This window comes from Symsagittifera roscoffensis, chromosome 5, assembly GCF_963678635.1.
Source record: "Symsagittifera roscoffensis chromosome 5, txSymRosc1.1, whole genome shotgun sequence".
Taxonomy (NCBI): domain Eukaryota; kingdom Metazoa; phylum Xenacoelomorpha; order Acoela; family Convolutidae; genus Symsagittifera; species Symsagittifera roscoffensis.
Window position 1 is genome coordinate 15047558 of NC_087066.1, and position 24271 is coordinate 15071828.

At 33.9% G+C, this 24271-nt stretch overlaps 1 protein-coding gene across 1 annotated transcript in view; it reads right to left on the reverse strand.

Annotated features, from left to right (window-relative positions):
• Positions 1 to 266: 266 nt before the first annotated feature.
• LOC134846618 (gamma-aminobutyric acid receptor subunit alpha-5-like) overlaps positions 267 to 24271 on the reverse strand; it is a 117862-nt gene continuing 93857 nt past the window's right edge. The window contains exons 4-7 of the mRNA XM_063864003.1: positions 4683 to 4760; positions 4480 to 4547; positions 543 to 772; positions 267 to 300 (exon numbers count right to left, since the gene is read on the reverse strand). Coding sequence (XP_063720073.1) covers positions 267 to 300; positions 543 to 772; positions 4480 to 4547; positions 4683 to 4760 — 410 coding nt within the window. The remainder of the gene's footprint in view (positions 301 to 542; positions 773 to 4479; positions 4548 to 4682; positions 4761 to 24271) is intronic.

Sequence of the window (24271 nt, forward strand, 5' to 3'; positions counted from 1 at the left end):
TATACTATCTAGTCTCAGGTTGTTTAACTAGTCTCTGCTAGGCTCAATAGATCTAGGGTATACTGGTTTATTGCGGCTGCTGAAGTGCTCGGGAGAGTCCAACTAATTTCTAAGTTAAATTCAAATCTCTCTGGTGCTGAAATTACAAGTAACTTCAGCACTTACAAATAAGTGGGTTGTTAGTTAGATGGATCATGATTGGTTAATATTAAATACTTTACATTGGTAAAATATCTAATTTATCCAATCATAAAATGTAGTTTAGATCAGGTTCCAGTATCATCATTGCAGCATATATGCCTATAAACCAAAACTGATGGTAAAAACTCATGTACGGTTAAGAGTCTTTTCTAGTTTTCCTCTTCTTCATAAAACTACAACATAAAGTTGTTTACAACGTCAAAATTGTTACTTGTCAACTTGTTCACACTGGACATTTTTTTAAACAATTTACAATATCAGAAGTCATTTTAAATGGCTGTCGTATATCGAATATCAGCGAAAATCAAAGGGGGGGGGGCATTTTAGTATCTTTGTAATACCTTGTGCTTGTGGTGACCCTCCCGTCGCTCCTAAGCCAGACAGCCCTGTTCTCCTGGGTGACGGAGTGGGTCTCCGCCTCCAGTGCATTGGGGAAGTAGGTGTCCGGAGTCCACAGCGGCTGTTCCCGCGTGATCGTGAAAGTGACGTTGGTCTGGTTGCACACGAAGCGCCGGAAGTCCAGTCTCTCGTCCACCCACGACTGGGTGAAGTAGAAGTCAATGCGGAAGTTCTTAAATCAAAAACTTTTGTGCCATTCGAGAATCATGTTTTTTTACTCACGAACTTCGAAATTTGTTTTCATGCTTACTATAAAATCTTAAATGTTTGCAAATGACAGCAGAAATTGCAGGCTAAATTTTTGATAAAACGTCAAGTTTTGTGAACTTTTTGGAAGGTTGTGACTGACAGTTATTGCTGCCGAAGGCCTAATTAGTTGGGCCAATCGTAGCATACAAAAACGTCGCCATCGCAGTGTAAGCAGCACAAAATGTTCAAATCACAGATTTTCAAGTTAAAAAGATCAAATGGTCCAGAGAAAATTATTAAAACCTCAAAACAAACTTCCAAAATTAAAAAAAATTCAATCTGTTGTTTTTCATTTGGTAAATTTTGGCGCTGCTTAATTTCTTCTCCGTGTAATTCATATATGATTTTGTCGGAAAAACAAAAAAGAGGAGACCAGTTTTTCTCGACACTTGGAAAATTTTTTTTTTTGAAATCCAATCTTTCTTTTTAATATGCGAGCTTTTTTGCCCCTAAAAATCAGCCGTTTTCTTTGAATAAATATCATATTGAAGGGTTTTATAGTAAAACGATTTAATTATCAAAGCAAACGCATTAACTTGTCAACTTTTTTTTTGATCAAATTTGTGATCAAATTTCAGACTATTTGTTTTTGAAAGAAAGCACCAACATGCAGACTGTTAAATTGTTCACAAAGAAACGCTGCTGCGGCCATGATTAAGACCGTTTCTTAGTTAATGTTCCAAGCTTTTGAAATATAGGGTGGAATTTGTATTCGGGTGTGTTTTAGTTATTTGTTTTCCAATCAAAAATGTCAGGTACCACAAATAATCATCGGAATGGGTCGAGCGATAGACCAAATAGAAGCAGTTTCAATCCTGATTCAAGCGACATTGAACAAAAATAAATTTTCAAAAAAGAATCCAACATCGAGAAAAACTGGCTTAAATTTCTTTTATTCGAGAGCGAATAAAGCGAGCAAGCAGTCTTACAATAGCTTATTTATGCATAATCTAAGCCCTGCAAAATTAGTTTTACGCAAGTAAAATTAGTTTCTGGAGTTTTTAAGTGCCATTTTGGGAATTAAAAACCTCCAAAAAATTTTTTGAAAATTATTTGTTTTTTTAGTCTTGTTTCTACAAAAAATGCTGTCCAAATTGCCTATATGACTATAACTGTCAAAATGCTTAAATTCTGGATTTGCGTCAGGTTTTTTTGTTACACCGCCCAAAAGAAATACGCTAATTAAAAAAATCCTTTTCGTAATTTTTCAAAGATAATGGTCGGAACATTCTGTGCTAGAAAATGGTTGCCTCACTCGATGACAATAGCACAAGCCAAGATAGGGCCTTGATCAGCAAAGTTTTGGAGCGCAACTAACGTTCCTCGCGCCTTCAGCTTCGCTAATTTTCGTACAAATTTTGTCACGCTAATTGACTTGCTGCGTTATTCGTAAGTAATATCCTGGGTGTACTTGCCTCAAGGAAGTGCGAATAATACAAGAATCTTGCAAGAATATAGCTCTTTTTTCATTGTTCTGTTCAGTAAGTCAAACAAGACTGCTCATATCAGGGCGAAGCCGTGAATTTTCCGAATGTCTTCTGGGGTCGATGATGTAGTGTTTAGTTTACTGTAGAAGTTAGTAGTGTGTTCCGCATATAAAATACGCCAAGTAGCATGCCTCCATTGAATTTTGAACTATTTCCAAGGCGAATTAAATCTTCAGTTACTCAGTTACACGTCAACAGCAAAAAATATGACAAGTTAACTGTCACCAATAGGCCAAACTGACAATCTTCAAACCCCTATAAGTTTTTCATTAGGAAAATTGATTTAAAATGAAAATTTTTTCGATGCTGAGCTAAATACATCAAAATTTGTTGATTGATTTTAAAGAACCACGTCAAAATTTAGAAAGTCAAATTTTTCTGTAAAAAAACACCCGAGCTCAATTATTCCAACACTTTCTTCGAAAGTTGGACTGAAAAAAACAAAAAAGGAATAAGTCAAATTTCAAAGATTTTCTGTACCATCTGAAAGGTATCAACGTCCTGATCTCACAACTAAAATGTTTATTTATCGACTTTTGAAGAAAGTGACAAAAAATTTGTGCTCAAAATAGACTTTTCTCAATGGAAACTTCGAAATTTTAACTACCAATTTTTGAGAGTTTTGTTATAAGTCAAAAAATTTTACCGTCCTGAGCCCCAAATTGATAAAAAATTTCTACCTGTATTTATTTTTCGTAAATATAGGGGGCCTAAAAAATTGCTATTCGGTAATTTTGAGACAATCAACGAGCTATATATTTCACGCTATTAACGCGTAAGCGGAAGTTTAAGCCATCTTTTGAAATTGTTCCAGATTGACTTGAGGCATGCTATTTGGTCTGTTTGGTCTACATGATTTGACTTTCATTGAAAATTTTCTCGTCTTGAGCCCCAATTTGAAAAAAATTTCTACCTGTAGTTGTTTTTCGTAAATAAATGGGACTAAGACTTTTGTAAATTTTTAAGGCAATTACTGCTCCATAGATCTTAAAATGCGGTAAAAAACTTAGGGCTTTGCCCTGATTAGAGCAGTTCTAATTTTCTTTTAATTTCTTGTTCTGTCAATTTTTGTTAATTTTTGTTATTATAAAATTATTTTTTTAATCAATCTGGCTAATTTAGAGACAATTCATGCGCGATATAATGGCAAAAGCAGTCTTTCAATCCGGTCTCAGAACTGATTGGAAAATGAATTGAGGCAAATTGATTGGACTTATGATAACGTGTTTTCATATTGCGGTTGGAAAAACTATTTTTTTTTAGAAAGCTTTGTTCCAACCCATGTCGGAGCCTTAAAAGTTTCCCTCTGATACCAACAGTTTTGTTAAATTGAAAACGCAAAGCTCGCTGAATATGCAACAGCTTAGTAGCTATGCGGTGATGAATGTTGGCCATCCTGATTGGATGAACCATTCCGACTGAATGTTCCGACCATAGCCTAGCAAAAAAATCAATTTCTGTGTGGTGTGATACAAAATATCTGAATCAAAAAACAAAAACTAGGCAAAAAACAAAAACCTTCGACATTCATAGTCAAATAGGCTAATTGCAAAACAGTTTTTTTTTAAATGAATACCAGAAATTGTAAATAAAACTTAAGAACTTTTCAAACTTTTGTTCTCTAACTTTTTTGCAGAAATTTTTTTTTTGCAGTTCGATTGAAAGTGCTTTAAAATGAAATATAACTCGACCAAGTCCGATGATTTTAGTAATGAAACCTAACTTTGCATGGAAAAAAAACTAAACGACACCCGAGCACAAAGTTAGTCCACATTTTTCAAATGGTCGGAACAATTAATTCTACGTATTCACTCTGTATACGACTGATCAAAACAATTGAAAATTTTTGAGTTTGCCTGACAGTAGAACGGCATTTTGGTTTGTAAAACAAGAGAAGGTGTAGCTCGAAAGAGTAGGTTGCACCATTTATAGCCGTAATCGAGTTTAAATAAAGTTCTCTTATTAGGCATAAAAATTGCGTCATACTCGATGTTTTTGAAAATGTTTTATTATAACCATCCTCCGTCATCATGATTGATAATTACCTTCATTACACGCTTCAAGTCAGTTTTTATTAGTTTAGTGAATAGAACAACACCAAGGAAGGTTCAAAACAAAAGTGCATGAAATAATGATCTCTTACCATATTTGTTTCTGAGATGGGTCCAATATTGTACACCCAAATGGAAACATCCACGTCAAGAGTACGCTCTAAACAACAACAAGTTAATTACTTTGTTCTCTGTGGAATACTTTTAAACTAACTAAAACAGTGGTTTTCCAATTACATTTTCTTACAATAACTTTTCTTGTTCTGATAAAGTATAGAAATAAAAGGGAGTTTACTGTTCATGCCGGGTCGTAGTCTGTAGTCCACATTCTGAGAGGCAGCCATGAGGATGGAGGTTTCCACTGTCTCGATATCTGAAACGACGTGAAATGTTTCCTCGTTCAAAAATTATCCTGTTGTCCAATTTATTAAAGGCCGTCAGACGTTAGTAGAATACGGAAGTTGTCAAACTCATTTCATTTAAAAGCAGCAGCACCTAAATTTAATCTACGAAAGAGATTGAAGCATACGAATAATAGCAATGTTTTCAGAAGCTTCCACTTTGCTCAAAAAATCATTTTCTCTTCGGTTTTCCCATGATAATTTTTTTTTCCAATTGGAAATTTTTACTGATGGGACAACATAGATTACTTTTAACGAACTAATATATAAAAAGCTGTCAGTCTGAGTGAGTTAAACTTAAATTAGATTGGATCTTTACTGAAGAACAAAGTTAAATTATACTTCCAAAATTTTGAATAGTTTGCTTCAAAAGATTTTACTAGATTTTATACCATTCGATTGTATCCGGCGACTCTCAACACTTTGTGTCACCTGTTTTAAGCGGTAACTTTGTTCGAATTTATGAATTTTTTTATAAGTCGTTCGCAAAGTTAAGTCGTGACATCGCCCGACTTCTTTGGCTTCGAGTATTCTGTAATTAAGTTAATGGAAAATATTAAGTAGTCACAGTATATATCGTTTTTTTTCTTGTCAGATTCCTGTGCTGACATCAAAAGACAGTTGAAAGTTTCTTCTAAAGAAAAAATGGTCGGCAGCTAAGCTTATGTTCAAAAATCAGTGGGAGGCTAACAGCAAGCGTTGCCACCCTGAATTCCTGCAGCAAACCCATTTTACTCAGATCAATTAAAAAGCAGTTCTAATAATAAATTTTGAAGGTTATTAAGTTTTAAAGGTTATCAAGTATCAGGTAGATTTTGAGATTTTCAAGGCATTTTAAGTTTCTTTTAATTTTTGAAAGAATTATGAAATTTTTTGAAAGAAATTAGCGAATTGAGGGCAAGCGGTGTTAGATTTCACTTCAGTGATGGACCTGGCAACTCATTTTTTGCCCTCTTACAACATCAATTTTTGTCAATGAACATAAAATTTAATCAAAATTTTGTAAAGGTGCCGTTGGCGCCAAAATGTACGCTCAACTAAAAAGTAACACGCTCCAAAACCGCAATTTATCTTAAAACTTTCCCCGAAAAACCCAAAAAGCACCATTTTGATGTTTTTTATGTTTTCACATGCAGCGCAGAATTTTTTTTTACAAAAGGGAGTAGTAGAAGAGTGAGGGAGAGTGAGGGGGGGGGGGGGGGGGGGGGCTGGCGACCCCCATGTATTAAGATAGGCTATAGACTATCCGGTCGCCAACCTATGTATTAAGATAGGGAATAGATTTCCAATGTATTAAGATAGGGAATAGGTTTCCCAATGTATTAAGATACGAGATGGTAAGTTTCAAAAAAATTTTGGCAACCGAGTTTTTGAGCTCGATTTTGCCGATACTTGCGTTTCTTAGCTAGCTTCTACGGTTTAGATGTTTTGGTTATTGTTTTATAGGTTTGATTCAACGAGAAAGCTATCTGAAAGCCATATTGAAACCTAACGAAACTTCGAGAAAAAAATCATGTTTTTTGAAGAAAAAAAATTATATTCAAAAGATGAAGTATATAAATCACTGCTTCGTATAATCATTTAACCACAAGTTTACAATTACTTAATCAATACTGAATTGAATGCTATTACACCATCAGTTATTTACAAGTTCAAAGGTTTTGTGTGTATTCCGTCGTCCTGAACTTGTCTTTTAGGGTAAAAGTAGCTCAATCCCTTCTTTGTTTGCTCGTATGTAGCAACCATATGATTAATGGTTCTAAATCCTCTGTTTGTTGAAGTCAAGTTGATTGCTTCGTCGAGTACTTTCCTGTATTTTTCCATAGGTCCATCACCGGATTCCTCTAGAATTCTTTTATTCAATCCTTTGCTGCTAAACTTCATTTTGTCTGATTTGTTGTCATAGCAACAATAAGTCTTGCTGCATAAACATAGCATCTCCGTACACCTAAATTCTTCTTTGAACAGACCAGGCTCTCGTTTATCGTGCTTCTTGTGAACGCTACAACATGTTCGTGGAAAAAAGTTTGTTTTTGAATCTGCTCTGAATGAATCTCTGCAATCTTTTTCTCTCAATTTTTCCCAGTCGCCTTTTTTCTCCGGACGAATACAATCATACAAATTTTCCTCAGCAAGAGCTAAATACAGCGAGTCCGTGTCCATTTCTAATTCCTCGAACTTATTTACATCACAAAATTTGTCAAAAAAATTGTAGTAAAGCTCAAGCATTCTCAGCTTTGCATACTGCAGAATGAAAAATCCGACTATTATGGGTTTTTTGTGCTCAATTGTTGATTTTAGTAACTCAATCTCGTACAAGTCTTTCTGAACGGTGTTCAATCGTTTGAAGAGAGGTTCATTAATTGCTTTGTGTGTTTTCTCATCATTCAAATACTTTGTGATCGTATGTCTCGATCTGTCCATTATCTGGTAACCGTAGGATGAATTACCTAAAAGCTCCATAGTCTCTGCAACAACACCGGATAAAGGGTTCTCATCTCCTTCCCTTCTAGCATCAATAACCGACTGAACAAACTTGTTGAAGCATTTTCGAGGGAGATACTGTACAAAGCGGTAAACTTTTGTACACTGTAAGCCAAGTTCCATGTAGAAATTGAAAAGAGGAGTAATGATGGAACCATTTTCTAGTTTGAAACTAGATATTAGCATACGCTGGGGATGCTTCAGAAGATCAATTTCAATGGCATAATTTTGCATATATTCCCCAATGTCATTTCTCCCAACTTCAGTGTTTTTAAAAATTGGAGGAAAATTAGAAAATTTTGCTTTCAGTTCGTCTGGAACAACTAAGTCGCACTGAATATAGCCATAAAGAGATCCATCTCTTATTTTTTCCAATAAAGAATCAGTAGAGAGAGGTCTTTTGTAGGGAAAGTTGGATCGGATATGATTCTTTATTTTTTCGTTCGTTTTGAAATTTTGCCACCACTCACATTCCCACATCTCTTCAATTTTGTATCCTTTTTCGAGAATACATTCACGCCTCAAGTCATCCATCTCTCTCCTTCTGTTTCCTCACTCAATATCTTCATCACTAAGTGACGGACGACTCTCCTGGCAAGGACAAAAATGGTAAAAGCATCCCATTGCTTCAAACACTGTTTTGCAGTGATTGCAATATCCATCAACATTGAAACAGTCAATTTTCTTTTAATTTCCAGATGTGTGGAAGCTCTCAATTCTGCATTCTGGTCTGGTTTCTTGGTAGTAAGACATGACCATGTTCTCAAAATTGCGAGATCAGTTATGTCTAGCTTTGAATTTTTGCATATCGGAATCAAACTCCCATCTTGTGTACAATCCTGTTGGCATGTTTTGACATTTTGAATAGGGATAGAGCTAGCTCGCATCAATTCCAACAACTGATTTGCAGACATTTGATGAATCCCGGATAGAGGTTTCATCCACAACAGCTTTTCGAGTAAACACAATTGATGTTCCACCCGTCATATCCTCTCTAATTTTCTCGCACAAATCTCTATCACTTTCGCAAAAAGGGTAGAATTTTTCATTGGTTGATTTGTGAAGAAAAACATTTGCCAGATTTGAAAGAGTACATCCAAGTTTTAACATATCAATTTCTTTCTGATGATAAAACTGAAACATTTTTTGCATTGCTTCAAGGGTTGGAACAACATCTTTGTTGTTGTACCACTGCAAAAAGCTTTAAATGTAGTCATTCCATGTTTCTGCCAAATCTCCTGTAAATATTTGTAATTATCCCATCCAGATGCAGGTACTGACCTAATTTGAAGTTTCTTTAGTGCTTGCTGTTCATCAAGTCCACTTGACTTCAGGTTCTGGTAATCCTTAAAGTCTTTATCAAGAGGGTTGTTGTTTCTCAGTTTACTGAAAAAGGCTTCGTATGGAGGTAATTTTTCACTCTCGAGCTTGTCTGGACTGTCAAACCACTCATAAGGGAAAAACCCTTTTGTTTCACTGGCTTTGTAAGCTTTAAGAAAGGAGTCTAGAGAGGTTGCTCCACCCAAAAATTTCATGATATCGAGAAACTGTATATCTCCAAACTTGAAGGATATGAAATCGTTAGCCTTTCTGATAACCATAGGTTCAGTTTCTTTATCATTGATTAAGTAGGGAATCAGATAGCCCTTGATCAAGTTCAGATCATATCTTCCACTGTTAAACCCAAATACAGGTAACGTCTTAACATACCTCTCCAGATTTTGTTTCAAATCAATCAGCTGATTTTTCTGCATTCTCAAAAACTGAGTTGACATATCAGTTTCCTCTGTATCTTCTATATATTCATCTTCGTATTCAAAGTTTTCAGTTGAAAGATTTCGACATCTTTCATTCAACTCTTGGAAAATTTTTGACATCCGCTCATTCACTACTCTTTCAACATCTCGAAATTTAGTCCTCATTTCGAGCTTACCTTTTTCAGCCAAAAGTTCGAGTTTGATTACAAAATCGATAATAAGCTTTTGCGGATCCTTGTTATAAAGAAAAATTGGTTCATCTATCAGGTTCGAGGATATTGATACAGAAATTGGAACGTGTTTTCCAATCCAAGTTGCTGTTTGGGTAGCTTTCAGTTCAACTGATGGAACACATATCGACTCAAAATCGAAAATGGCTAGGTTGTTGAATAGTGTGTTATCTTTCGAAACTGGGATATTGAAACCATCCAACTTTTCAAATAGCGTTTTTCGAAGTGTATATACATTCTTTGGATAAATATGTCGCACTCGATCTTTACAAGTTAGAAGATGTCGGTTGAAGTTGTCTGATCTGTTGAAGAAACAGTCACAGCTAGGACATCGAAAACACTTGAAGAAGGAATCAATATCATTCGTGTGAATAATATGGTTGTTGAATCTTAGCAATTTCACCGTTTTTTCAAACTTTCCAATACTTCGCCTGGCTAATTCTCCAACATATTCTCCTTCTTGAATATCAAAATCGTAAATGAATATGTTTCGTTCAACTATTCCCTCTACAACAGGTAAATCATCGATTGACACTCCACGAAAAATCTTCGGATCGTATCCAGATTTTGATATAAACTCTATAAACAGCTCAGATGTATGAGCATCGAGGTTACTATGACCATGCAAATACATTGTTAACGCACGGAAAATACAAAGATGATCTTTGTATGGTTGTTTATCTTTGTTCGATAAAAGACAGTTTACTTGCGTATGTCGTAGTAAAGGTTCAGGCAACACAGAGTCTGGACATCCCATTGGGATGTTTTTCAGTAGTGCAGCAAAAATAGTAACATTTGTGATCAACTTGAACCTCCACTTTGTGTTCTGACGTTCTTGGGTGCATTGCTCAACGATATCAAACTTTTCAACTTTTCCCTGGATTGTAATCAAATCCACTTTCGTACACAGTAAATGCGATTTTTCGAACAAAGTATTGTTTTCGTGTGCATAGTAATACCTTTATTCTCCCGTTTCGACATTACGGAGAACAAATCCAAGAGCAATATTGATTTTTGCAGCGGAATCTAGCTTGTTGAAGACTTCTTCAAGCTTCTCGTTGATAATCTTGGTATCTAACTTTGACATTTGAAAGTTAAATACCTTATGCCTCCCATTCTCCATCTCAGTGTCCACCAAGAAATGCTGACAGGCACTCAACTCCTCTTTGAGTTTCTCTCCATCTTCCCCTTCCTCCTCCACAATCTTGTTCAAGTCTGCCACCGTATCACTTGGTTTCCGTTGTTTCGCCCCATGTTCTTTTCTCCGATGTTCTTGGAGAGAGTAGTAACTCGGAAACTCCTGCTCACAAGACGAGCAAACCGTTGATTGCTTGGAAGTTGATGGAGCATGCTTTTTGGCCACGTGGTAATTCATTTCCTGTTGATTGTAAGTGAAATACCTACATTCGGAACAAGAAATAACTCCTCGCACGCAATTTTTACTATGTCGAGCTGCATGATCCCTCCTGTACTCTTTACCACAATTCTCGCATTTCACTTTCTCATTTCTATTCAGCGATGGCATCTAAAAAATGGGAGAATTTTTAAGTCTCAATATAAAGGGATTAGAACTTGGTACATATCGAAGTGGGAGATTTAAAATATTCCAAAAAATTTAATACAAATAATTTTTACTTACATTGAAATTTAGAGAAAATCAACCAATCAGAATTGAGTATTCTTTTAGTAACACTGTTTGTTGGAAATCAACCAATCAGAGTTCAGCATTTTCTAAAAGTGAATTGTTTATTAGTTTTAAAAAACCTTAATCATTATTTGAAAAATGTCTATCAAAAAACATTTGAGCTTCCTCGAGTTACTTTATAAGAAAAAAGAAAAAATTCCAATTGATTTTCTTATTGATGAAATAGATGTTGACTCTTAATTTTTTCATAAGTTTTTGGACGTCTTTATTGTACAAAACAGAGTCATCCGACTAAGTAAAGGTCTCTTCAGAGAAACTTACTCAATCAAAGAGTTTACTTTTGATTCACATATTGCGTATCAAAGTTTTAAACTTACTGCTGAATTACACCTCACAAGGAAAGAAATTTTGTTTATTCTCGAGAATTTGAAATTGATCAAAAAGTCGTACGATAATATATCAAAAACTCTTTGTATCCCCTATCCAAAACCCAAATTTGTAAAAACACCTCAGCAAAGTTCTTTATTCCTTCATTTCTTTAAAGATTTTCAAAGTTCAAAATCCTGCTTGATTCGGTTTGGAATCAGATTTCCAGAAGTCTGCTTTGAAAAATTCGTCAACTTTGAGTTATCGTCCCAAATTTACATAAAAATTAAAGAACTTGACTATCTACTTATAAATCAGCAATTTCTCATTGATTACATACAAAAAATTCAATTAACTTGATGAAAAAAGTTGCAGAGATGTTACTTTTATTAATTTTCTTTCTTTTGTTACTTATATCAGCAATATTTCTTATTTTTACTGCAAACAACTTTTGGTCAGTTATTTTTGCAATTGCTTTTGTGTATATTTTTACTTATTTGGAAGATTTAAGTCCTTAAAAGCGTCTTCTGATTGGATACGACAACTAGAACAAAAATGAACGTTTTTGTGATTGGAAACGACAAAATCCAAAATGGAGCTTTGTTTCCGATTGGATACGACTTTTATCCAAGAATCCCATAAAAGGAAGCTGAAATCTGATTGGACACGACTACAATCCAAATAAGGAAAATCAATTCTGATTGGTTAAAACCACACATTCGAGTTGAAGGTACCCCTAACTCCTAACTAAAAATCATTTTATTTTCAACTTAACTACCGTCAACTACCTCCTCTCTCAGCTCTAAATACCTTAATTTCAACTTATCTTCCGTCAACTATCCCTCTCTCAACTCTTTCTTTTTTTACTCTTGTACTCAATTTATTGCTCAAAATGATCTTCTCAGTGCAAAACAGCAACCTCATGTAGAATCACCACTGATATTGGTTGGAGTGAGTGGCATGAAGGACTCTGTGAACCAGTTGGCGAGACAGCTGTCCTACATGTACAACCAGGTCATATCACTAGTCAGTGCCAAGATGCTACAGGCCAGATTCAAAGTCAGGGAGAACTACGATCTAAGGTCGGCTCCTGTTATCACTTGCATTAGTGTTCTTCATTCTTTCATAGGAATATAGCTAGTAACTATGGCCTCTGCGAGACTGCTTCTTCAAGTGACTGTTCGTGATTTGAAAAGAACTCACATGGTGTCAAGAGTGGTACCATTTTAAAGACAGTTCAACAATGAATTTGTTTCTGAAACAGTTTGTATCAAGAAAGTTCTATCGGAAAAAATGATCTGAGAAGAGACTGTTTAAGGCTCCAAGTATTTGTAAATGGAAATAATCTGACTTGGCCTTTAATAAGAAATAATTGCCACGCATATAAATGTCTTGACTTTTTTTCATCAGCTGTAAAGCTATTACTTTTATAAATTAAAGCATATAGATGATTTCTACTGTTCTTTGAACTCAGAAACGCCATTTATGTCTGCCTTTTGGCTATATTGGTTGTTAATATGGCTATGATGGTATATTGGACGAATGTAGGCGTCTGCTGGACGACAGTGGTCGGAAGTCTCTGTAGAAATTTCGCCTGATCTAGTACAAATTCAAGTGCGAGAAACAGTCTCTGGAGTTTTTCTGGCACGACTGGATATCCCAATCCAAGTCTGGCACATGGTGGAAGCGATGCGAAGGGATTTCAACGAACATCATTTGATGCAAGCTCCCATCACAGAGAACCAACTTGGAACAATGCAAATGATGGAGGAAGTGTCTGAGCATGTGGGAATGAACTACTTCGAAATTCCTGCTGACTCTAGATATGTGGCTCAACCAGTCGACGACTTCCTCTTTCCTTGGGAGGAGGAAGGATCAGTCGAAAACCCCATCACAATAGCTGAAGATGAGGGATTCTCAGAAACAATGACGCCTCCAGTTCCACAACAACCACCAGCAATGGAACCTCGTCCAGCTCTGCGTTCCATAGAGAACCTCCAGAACTCTTCTGCTGCTCGACAGCTCTTTGATTAAAGGTTTTTGTAAATAAAGATTGTTTGGTTTTAACTTCGTTTTCTGTATTTAATTTCTTCAATTTCATTTTAATTATGAGAATAGATGAGAGGTTCAAGGTAAACCATTGAAAAATAATTAGAACTGAGTTAAGTGCTCCGAACTTGCACACATGTTAAAAAATTTGATTAATTTTTGCACAAAAATTCGGAAAAACACTAAAAAACTGTACACAAGTAAAAAGTTACCTAATCGATATTGCATATTGTACACACTTTTAACCTTTTGTAAAAAAAATTGAAACACTTTTCGCATTTTGTCGAAAAAATTGAAAGACTTTTCGCATTTTATCGAAAAAAGTAAAACACTTCTCGCATTTTGTTGAAAAAATTGAAACACTTTTCGCATTTTATCGAAAAAACTAAAACACTTTTCGCATTTTGTTGAAAAAATTGAAACACTTTTCGCATTTTATCGAAAAAAGTAAAACGCTTTTCGCATTTTGTCAAAAAAATTGAATCAATTTTCGCATTTTATCGAAAAAAGTAAAACACTTTTCGCATTTTGTCGAAAAAAGTGAAACAATTTTCGCATTATGTCAAAAAAATTGAAACATTTTTTAAAACTTGTTACAAGAAATGAAATGTTTTTTTTTGCAATTTTTTGAAAATCAAAACAAATATTAGATCTTTCTTACATGTTTGAAAATTTTTTGTGCAAAGGTTTTTGACCACGGTGATTTTTTTTTTCGGTAATTAATGGTAACTTTGTAAACATATGAGAGAAAATAGATGGAATATCAGAAGTTTTTTATTGAAAAATTGACATGATCACTATTTACAAATCTACACTATTATTTACGAATTTATACTATTATTTTTAACAAATCATGTTCATATTTTCAGTTTTGTACTTTACGAACTCTTTCTAGAAAAGCTGAACCAATAGTTTGTGTGGAAGCTAGTTGCTGGTTAGAACATAAATAGTGACGTTTGAATTTTTTGCGTAACAGTCTTTTCTTTGCAACACTTGGCATTTTTTCTGCTCCTTTCCATTTCAAATTGTGATGAACAGCTCGGTCAAGTTGATTGAAAACTTCGCCAGTTGATGAAATAACATTCGAATAAAATCTGTATTTGTACAGAGTGTAAAGACAATCGATAATTTGGTATGTGAAATGAAAATTACCCAATCGTTGTAAAATTTGATCGAAAGATGAACCAATCAGAAGTATGTGGAACTTACAATTTTCCAAAGAACAGTAAGAATTGTGGGTAGAGACACAAAAATTATTGGTTACTATATATTTTTCGTAAAAATCACTGGAAACGGAAATAGCGATTTTTGACAATACTCTGAATAAAAGCTGGTAAGAGCTTGACACATAGCTGCAGCCATCTGGAACAATGATTTTTGCTGAAAATTGTGGATTTATATAGGAACACTAACACCTACACAATTCCATATTTGGAAATTTCCCTCAAAAATTCCAATCATAGATCTATTTCCTTTTATGGTTCAGTGAATGACTCATATTGTTTACTTTCAATTTCGTTTAATCTCAAATTCATTTCTCTCATTTCTCTTCATCTGATCAGTCTGTTCTTCAAAAATGTACTCAAGAAAAGACACAAGTCCCAATTACATTGAATTCTCAAAAAATCAAACAAGAATTGGGAGATTTGCTTGGTCCCAAAAATCATACAAAGGGAAAATTTATTTTGAACCCTGCTTTAAACTATTCAAGAAAAATGAGTTGGGACAACTCGAAAAAAGACAGCAAGTCTATCTTGGTGAAAAAGAAGGAGAAGCAATCTCAGCAATTAGAAATACTGTTATTCACGATGCTGAAAACCTTGGACTCGTTCCTATATTGGAACTCACTTCTGACAAAGAGTCAACTATGGATCAGGAGCTTGCCAACTGCAACAAAGTGTATGACATAGCAACATACAATAGAAGACAAGTTTGTGTCACGATCAAGAAGTACAATATAAACAAACCTCCCTACATTCAGATTCGACTATTCACCGCAAAAGAGAATGAAGCAATGAAACAAGTTGTCTATGTCAACTATACTTTGAACGAATTCAAAGAACTGTCCCAAATTTTGGGAGACTTTATGTTTGTTGAGAACTGTAATGTACAATAGTTTGTGTTGTTTATGTTTTTTGTCTTGTAATTTAACTATTTATCCTCAAAATCATTTTTCATTTAGTATTGGTATTGAAAAGTATGAGTTGGAATATTGGTTTTTCAAGAAATTTGCTCTTAAAACTTCACAATAAATTGGGATTTTTTCATATTGTTCTAGAAGAAAAGTCTCAAAAAATTTCACTAACAATTATAGAATCTCAAAATTTACCAAACTTGCAGAATTTGGACGTAGACTCACAAATATCTCACTTTGAGTGGACTCTGCATAATGGTAGAAGAAAAATTCACATAGGATACCGATCTGATACCAAAAAAATAGATCTTGTAGAATATCGTAGAAATGCAAATCAATGGAAAAATAATCAATCTTTACAACTACAAAGAGAAGAATATGATAAATTACTTGATATGCTTCCTTCATTACTAGGTTATGTAGAGATCTTCAAAAAATCTTGTATCATTATTGACGAATGCACTGTAGAAAGTGAACGTACAGAAATTGAATGAAATCCTAAGAGTTTTTGAGATTATTAGGCAAGATTTCTCATCAAATACAAAAAGAAAAAATATATTTCTTTGTACCTGTATTGTTTTGGACCCGGACATAAATTTAAAAGAAATGGACCAAAAGTTTCCTTTTGGCGGACTAATTGGATACGGAAATTCCTGTATGGATTACTATTTTGCAAACTCCAAAACTTTTAGACTACATGCAATTCTACACGACTCTGCTGGATCTGTGAAATCTACTACAAAAAAAGGTCCTCGGTATTGTTATGTTGCACCTAGTCTCCCCAGTTCATGCTTTCTTGGTCACGTGACTAGATTATTTTTCTGTTTATATGTTAAAATATTTGCTTCATCAGTATATGCTTTGTTTGATTGTTAATCATTTTTAACAAAAACTCCAGAGAAATCAGTTAACAGAATGAGTCTAGTTGTTTTGGATATTGAATGTATCGAAAGCAATATAGTGAAAGAATTAGGAGTTTATAAGGATGGACAAACAGAAGGATATTCCTTTCTTCCTCCCAAAAAATTCAAACCAACATCCCAATCTTTTTGGTGTACACAGCATCTTCATGGAATCAATTGGAGCAGTGGTTACGAAAAATATACTGAACTTGAAAAAATTTTGAAAAATCCAGAAGCCGCCGACACGGATTTTTTTGCAAAAGGTTATGAAAAATGTAAGATTCTATCAGAATTTTTGGAAAGAAAGATTATTAATTTGGATGACTACGCTTGCCCTAAAGTTCAGTTTTTGATATTCAAAGATGAAGAATATGATTGGAGTGTAGCAACTACCCATTTCGTCATGCAAAAACTCTTCACTGTGCAGAAAGAAAAGCATTTGCATACGGAACATGGACTCGATGTTTTTTTAACAAATTGTAAATTATATTATTCTTAATGTACTACCATTTTCAAACTTTAATTAAATTTCATTGTCAACTTTTTCTTTTTAGAGTTAAGATGGTCGATCAATGTGACAAACCCGTAAATTTAGGAAACTTTGTTTTTGATGAAGAAAATCATGAACGAAAATCATGGAAATTGTTTGGACGTACATGTAATAGATCTCTTTTAGTTTTTTTGTGCCAATTTTTTGTTATAGTTTTGATGCTAGTATGTGCAATCGTTCGAATTATGTTATCCACAACATGTGAAGAAACAACAGTTTGGGTAGCTATTTTATCAAGTACAGTCTACAGTCGGTTATATTCTACCTTCTCCAAAGCTATGAATAAAATAATATCTACCAAAGAACGAATTTTTATTTCCCTAGTTGGACCAAGTGGATCTGGAAAATTGCATCTTATTTTTGATTGGTTGAAAATTGGTACTTTTCAACCAGCATTCGACAAAATTTTTTATTTTTATCAACATTATCAACCTCTTTATAGTCAAATGCAAAGAAAAAACCTTAAATTTATCCAAGGAGTAGATTTTGACTTGATTGAAAATCTCCCCAATAATGGAACTAAGTATTTGCTTATATTTGATGATTCTTGTGAAGAAATTTCAAACTCCAAACAATTTGAAAAAATTGCTACTGCGGGGAGACACAGGGGTCTGAATACAATATACATCAAACACAATTTATTTCATCAAAGCAAATTAGGACGAGATGTAGAGTTACAAAATACACACATAGTCTTGTTCAAGTCGCCGAGGGATGTTTTACAAATCAATACATTAAGTCAACAACTAGGTCTAGGATCTCAATTGAAAGAGTGGTATCAAGATGCAACATCCGTTCCTTATGGTCATTTACTTATTGATTTAACCCCAAAAACAGTTGATTCACTTAAGTATTGCACTAATAGTGGCTCAGTTCCAACAAAATTTTACTTACCAGCTGGAATAGAGACAAATTTTTGGACGATGAGTACACAATACGTCTCTATTCTCCCAATATTTCAAAAATTTTCCCTAAGGCTTCGAAAACAATTCGTTCTCAATTGCCCAAAAGATTTCATTCAGTTTCTGAGCGAGTGTTTAGTAAACCTATTAAGAGGAGAGCTTCGAGATCTTCGGAAAGAAGACGTAGTAAAATATCGAAAAAAAATTTCAGAACTAAAACAAAAAAGAACTCCTCTACACAAAAGAAGAATTATTTTAAGTTCAACTAAAGGGTTACAATTGATATCTATCATCACACCTTTTGTCATTAAACGATTGACATAGTATGGAACAGTTTGTTTTAATTCCGTACTCAGTTTATCAATCACAAAGTACACTTCCAAGAAAACAAAAATTGGAACAAAAGCAAGAAAAAGAGGAGATTGTACCAAAAAATTTTGATTCTATTTTTTACAGTGCTGTAAATGCGAGGTTGAAAACGAGCAACAATAAGAATATTATTGATTTAATTTTGAATTCTCCTAGAATTAAAATCAGCCAGTCAGACAATATTATATTGGATAATCGAGATACAAAAGAATCTATTGTAGACTTTGTGTGTGCACTAAAGCGAAAAAATACCGATTTTCCAGATATTTACTTTACAATTTTGGAAGCAACACATATTCCTCCTAAACTTGTTATTAACAAGAATGCCAAAGCAAAAGATAGAGGAACTTGGATCCCTTTCAAAATCTGAAAAGGTAAGACTAAACAGATTGTATTCTAGGGGCAGAGCTGCGTACGGTTCTATTCAAAACTTGAGTAAAGCGAGTGGTTTATCAAAAAAGAAAATAGAAAAGTTTTTACAAACCAAGACATCGTATACAAAATTTGGTCCACCAATCAGGTCTTTCCGAAGACTTCAAGCGTTTTCTAAATATATCAATGAAATCTGGTGTATGGACTTGGCTTTTGTAGACAAATTAGCTAGTCAAAACAATGGAGTCAAGTATTTATTAGTTGCTGTAGATATTTTTTCGAGATTTGTCAGAGTTCAAAGACACTTTACAAGCTTTTAGAAAAATGATTTCTCGAAAAATTACTCCTGAAAAACTTTGGGTTGATAAAGGAACAGAATATGGGGGAGATTTTAAAAAGTTTTGCAAGGAGAAAGACATTGAAGTTTACTCAACAATGAGTGAAACCAAAGCTGCATTTGCTGAGAGAGCAATTCAATCTTTAAAACATATAATATATCGTTACATTGAAGATCATGGTGAAAAAATTATCCCCAAATTGCAGCAATTTGTTTCTACATTGAACTGCCGCAAAAATCGATCAATTGGAAAATCTCCCAGAGATGTGAAAAACAGTGATTTTTTATCAATATTGTATAACAAATCATTCAAGAAAAATACTAAACCAAAAATCAAAATTGGTGATAGAGTTAGAATTTCGAAAAATGATATTCCGTTCCGAAAAGGATACAAGCCACAGTTTACAGATGAAATTTTTGAAATTTCGACAATATCTACAAAAAAACCTCCAACATACATCATCAAAGATCTCGAAAAAGAAGAAATTCTGGGAAAATTTTATGAAAAAGAGCTGAGAAAATGTTCAGATTAGTGGTAAGTCATTTTTTAAATTGAGTTTCTATCGATCAGTTGTCATGGATTCTTTTACTATTGAGCTAGTTTCTAATGCTTCTTTTAATTGTTATCCGAATAACAGTCTTAGTTCCTTTACAAATTTTCTACCGGAACAAATACATCTAAAAGGAGAATGGGAGGTTACTATTTCAGAAATATCGTACCCTTCTTTGTACCAAAACGTTACAGAGGGAAAGTTTACTTTCGTAGATGGACGAGAAAGTCCTGAGGAAAAAAGAAAGATTCAACCGATGCATGTTGAACCTGGATTGTATCCAAGTATTGTTGATATAGTTGTAGCCATGAATGACAAAGTTCGAAAACGTATAGGCGCACAAAAATATGAATATAACGGAATTTATGTATCAGTAGATAAGATTACACAAAAAGTTGCCATTCATTTACCTGAGGATCAATCAGTAATTATAATTTAAAGTGCTGATTTGAGTCACATTTTTGGTTGTGAGTTAGAACAAAATCAGACAGGTGTTATAATGAAAGGAAAAGGACCACATTATCCTCAGTATTCTTACGATATTATAAGAATACATTCCTTAATGATTTATAGTGATATTATAGAATATAATATAGTAGGCGATACAAAAACTCCATTACTGCGTTGTATTCCTTTCATTTCCAAAGTAAAAAATGGAGACATAATATCAACAGGACAGTACATGAACTATCAATCCTTCACAAATCTACAATTTAAAAAATTATTAAAAAACTCTTTCCACAGCATAAAAATAGAACTAAGGGATACTGCAGGTGAAAAAATTCCTTTTGTGTCCGTAGGAATTACACGAGTTGTCCTCTTGTTTCGCAAGATTTCCGATAATCATTTTTGATTTATACTTCATACGAAATGGTTGCTCAAAGTTCAGCTAATTTTCCTATTTTTTGTGGACATGCAAGGCAGCGTGGAAGAGGTTTTGGTGCTCTTGCACAAACTCTTGGGAGAACTGCAATTCCCTTCATTAAAAAATATATAGTCCCAGCTGCAAAAAGAATCGGAGCAGATTTATTTGAAATTGCCGCTCCAGAGACTGGAAAAGTTGTCAGTGGACGAAAAAAACTCAAAACGTTTGCAAAAGATGTTGGAACAAAAACAGTTCGAAACAGCTGGGAGGTGGAAAAAAGAAATCCAAGCGTAGAACAAGATGAACCATTTCCCAAAAGATTAGTTCAAAAATCAGTCGCTCTCGCAAAGACTTTTTGACAAGATAAAATGAGTGTAAATCAAAGTAGTCATTTTCGGTACGGAGCGTTTACAAATTCTTTTTTGGAGATTTTTGATAAAGTCCCAGTTTTGGAACCAATTATGTCATCTTACACACAAGAAGTATTCCCCAGTACTTCTCTGGATGAAAGCAGTATTGAGTTTGAATTTGAAACGGATCGTAATCTCTACTTCGATATGCGTGATACCCATCTTAGCTTAAAGCTTCAACTATTCAAAGGAAGATTGTTTGATGCTTTCAAAAAAGAAAAAGCAGAACATATAGCAAAATCGGAGGAAGATTCAGATGAGGAACCACAAACTTACTTAACTTATGTAAACAATCTACTACATTCTCTATTCTCCAACTGTGAAGTTTATTTTAACAATACAATAGTTTACAATGCCAATGGGTTATATCCTCATAAGGCACAGATATCGAACGAATTCAACTCGTCAGCAGTGAGTAATAAAGGAATTCTTGCTTGTCATGGATACAGTTTTGAAGAAAATCCTGATGCATTTGATATGTATCCATTCACTGATAGAGCAAATTCTTTGGGAACAGAGATAACTTTTTCACTCTATGGGAGGCTCGCCATTGATTTGTTTACTTGCGAAAAACTGTTGCTACCAAATACCAAAGTTCGAATTAAACTTATTCGAGCTAGACCTAATTTTTACATGTTATCTGATAATCCAAATGTCAGTCTGAAAATAGTTGATTGTTCACTGTTTACAAGAAGAATTTTAGTAACTGAACCTAATCATCAATATTTTCAATGGAATCTGGAAAGGGAACCTGCTCATTACAATTACATGGAAACTATAGCAAGAACCTTTATCATTCCAACTCGTCAAAACCAGTTTATTCAGGAAAATGTTTTCAATAATGCCCCAATCAGAAGGATAGCTGTTGCAATGAATACAAATTCGGCTGTTGCGGGATCTTTTTATGAAAATCCTTTCAATTATCAACAATTTCATTTGAGAGAGCTTAGAATTATTCGGGGTGGAAGAGCAATTATTTCATTAGATACAACTTCTTCTTGTCGAACCTATGTTACAATAATGAAAGCAATGCAGTTTAACGAAGATTTTCCAGCTCTTCCTATGGAACATTTTCAAAATCACTATATTCTAGTTTTCGACTTGACTTCACTACAGGATGCCGCTGAGCACTTGCATTATCCAGAACTTAGTGGAGAAAGCTTGAGATTAGAAATGTTTTTCCAATTTCCCTTGGAGCAAGTAACGGAAGTGATAGTCTTGGGAGAAAGACTATCAAATATTCAAATTGACAAATTCGGAACAGTCGCTAAAAATGTTTAATTTTTTGAGTTTTCAGGTTCCTATAAAAATATTGTAACTTTTTTGGGACTTTTCTTTGTTACTATCTCTGTACTATCTATATTGTTTTTCTTCAGACCTAAAGCTCCAGAAAAAATAGAGAAGGAATGCTGGTTAGTTGAAAACCCGAGACACTTCTTCCACCTAGACTGTAAAACAGTATTCAATAAACTTTGCCCACTATATAAGGCTTGTGTATGGGACTTTGTTGATTCAATTCCTAAATGTGTGTAAGTCATTATTCTTCCTTTTTTTAACCTAAAGTACACTATCAAACTATCAATTTCATTTTTAGCTGTAAATCAGCCTACAATTGCAAAGATGGATAAAATTTCACTTTTGCAAATTATTGAAAGAATTCCAGAGCTCAGGTTCAAGTACATGGGATCATACCCTTCTGATACAGTACCTCAACTAACAAAATACTCTTTTGCAATTATTAACTCAGCCCCAAGCAATGATAGAGGAGAACACTGGATTATGATTGCTCGAATGAATAAAAGCTACTACTTTGCTGATTCTTTGGGAAGAAAAAGATCAACTTACCCTTTTTTGACAAAAAAGTTTCGACGAATGGTTCCTCGAAAGCTACAAAAAACTGATAATTTGTGTGGTTTTTACGCAATTTATTCAGCATTTCTCCTTTTTAAATTCTTCCAGAAGAACTTGAATAATGTTCATGATGTGTATGTTTTGAATTTTATCAGTAATTTTATGTAAAAATGAATTTTTTATTTGTAAGTGTAAATTTTTGCAGTAATTTTACTATACGATGTAGTGAATTGTTTGATTATTTATGTAATTTAACTTTTTAAATTCCTTAAATTTTTTTACGAAAAGCATCTTAGCAACTAACCCTTTGATGAAATACGGAGAATGATGATGGAATATGGATGTTGTAGTCCCCCAATTGAAAGAACTAACGATAGAGTAGATAAATTTACGAAAATTGTAACCAATTTCTAGTAAATTGTATAATTTTCTTGAAAGTTTATTCTGAGAAAGATGGAAAAATTATTACACAAAAATATCAGAACCAAAAAAAATGATACTATGTTTTCTCAGTGTAAACTTTTACCGTGGCTGAGCAATTGATAAATTTGGATGATAATTTTTTGGAAAATTTGGAAATTTCAAATAAGTTTTTTTTGGAAAATTTGGAAATTTCAAAGAATTTTTTAAAAATTAAAGACAAAGTGATAAAAGAGAACTGAAATGAATTGTAGCAAGAAATATGACAGAATAAATAAACCAGTTGAGGTAAAAATAAGTTAGATAATTATGTGAAAAAAGATAAAATTCACAAGTGTAATGAACCTGTCATCCGTTCTCCAGATAACCTGCGGAAAAAAGATTAAGTAGGATATAAAAGTAATCAACCGTGAGGAGCTGTCAAGATTCCCCTGATATCCCGTGGAGCGGAATAACCAACCTGTCAAAGATAATCCCCTCTTGACTATTTTCCCCAGATAACCTGAGGGAAAATAAATAACATGAAATAAGAATTTAAGATTCTTTCGAGAAAAAATATTCCGTGATATATTAGTTTATGATCCCATACTCTAAATCGAAACTCAATTTTCGTCGGAACTTACCACCTGAAACTTACCATCCAAAAAAATTTTTTTCAATTTTTAATAAAAAATTGTTTTTTCAAGATAAAAATGTATTTGCAAGTAAAACTTTAAAAATTTTCAAAACATTTTCTGAAACTTACCTTCTGAAACTTACCATACCAAATTTTTGTAATACATGATAGTCCTTACATATCACAAATTGTAGAAGTTAGCTAAGAAACGCAAATATCGGCAAAATCGAGCTCAAAAAATTCGGGCGCCAAAAATTTTTCTGAAACTTACCATCTGAAACTTACCATCTGAAACCTCGTATCTTAATACATTGGGAAACCTATTCCCTATCTTAATACATTGGAAATCTATTCCCTATCTTAATACATAGGTTGACGACCGGATAGTCTATAGCCTATCTTAATACATGGGGGTCGCCAGGCACCCCCCCCCCCCCCCACTCTCCCTCACTCTTCTACTACTAAAGGGGTTTGCTTAGTGTTTTCGAAGAGCTCGAAATAAGGTATGGTTGTCGACCAAACAAATCGTTACGAGTTTTGGGTAAGGGTGAGCAATTAACTAACCGGCTTACTTAAAGTTTACCCAGAACCACTGAATCGTTTTTAACGATAAACAATAATTTATGCAATTAGGTAAAACATTTCAATTATTCAATATTCAGGTTTCTAAAAT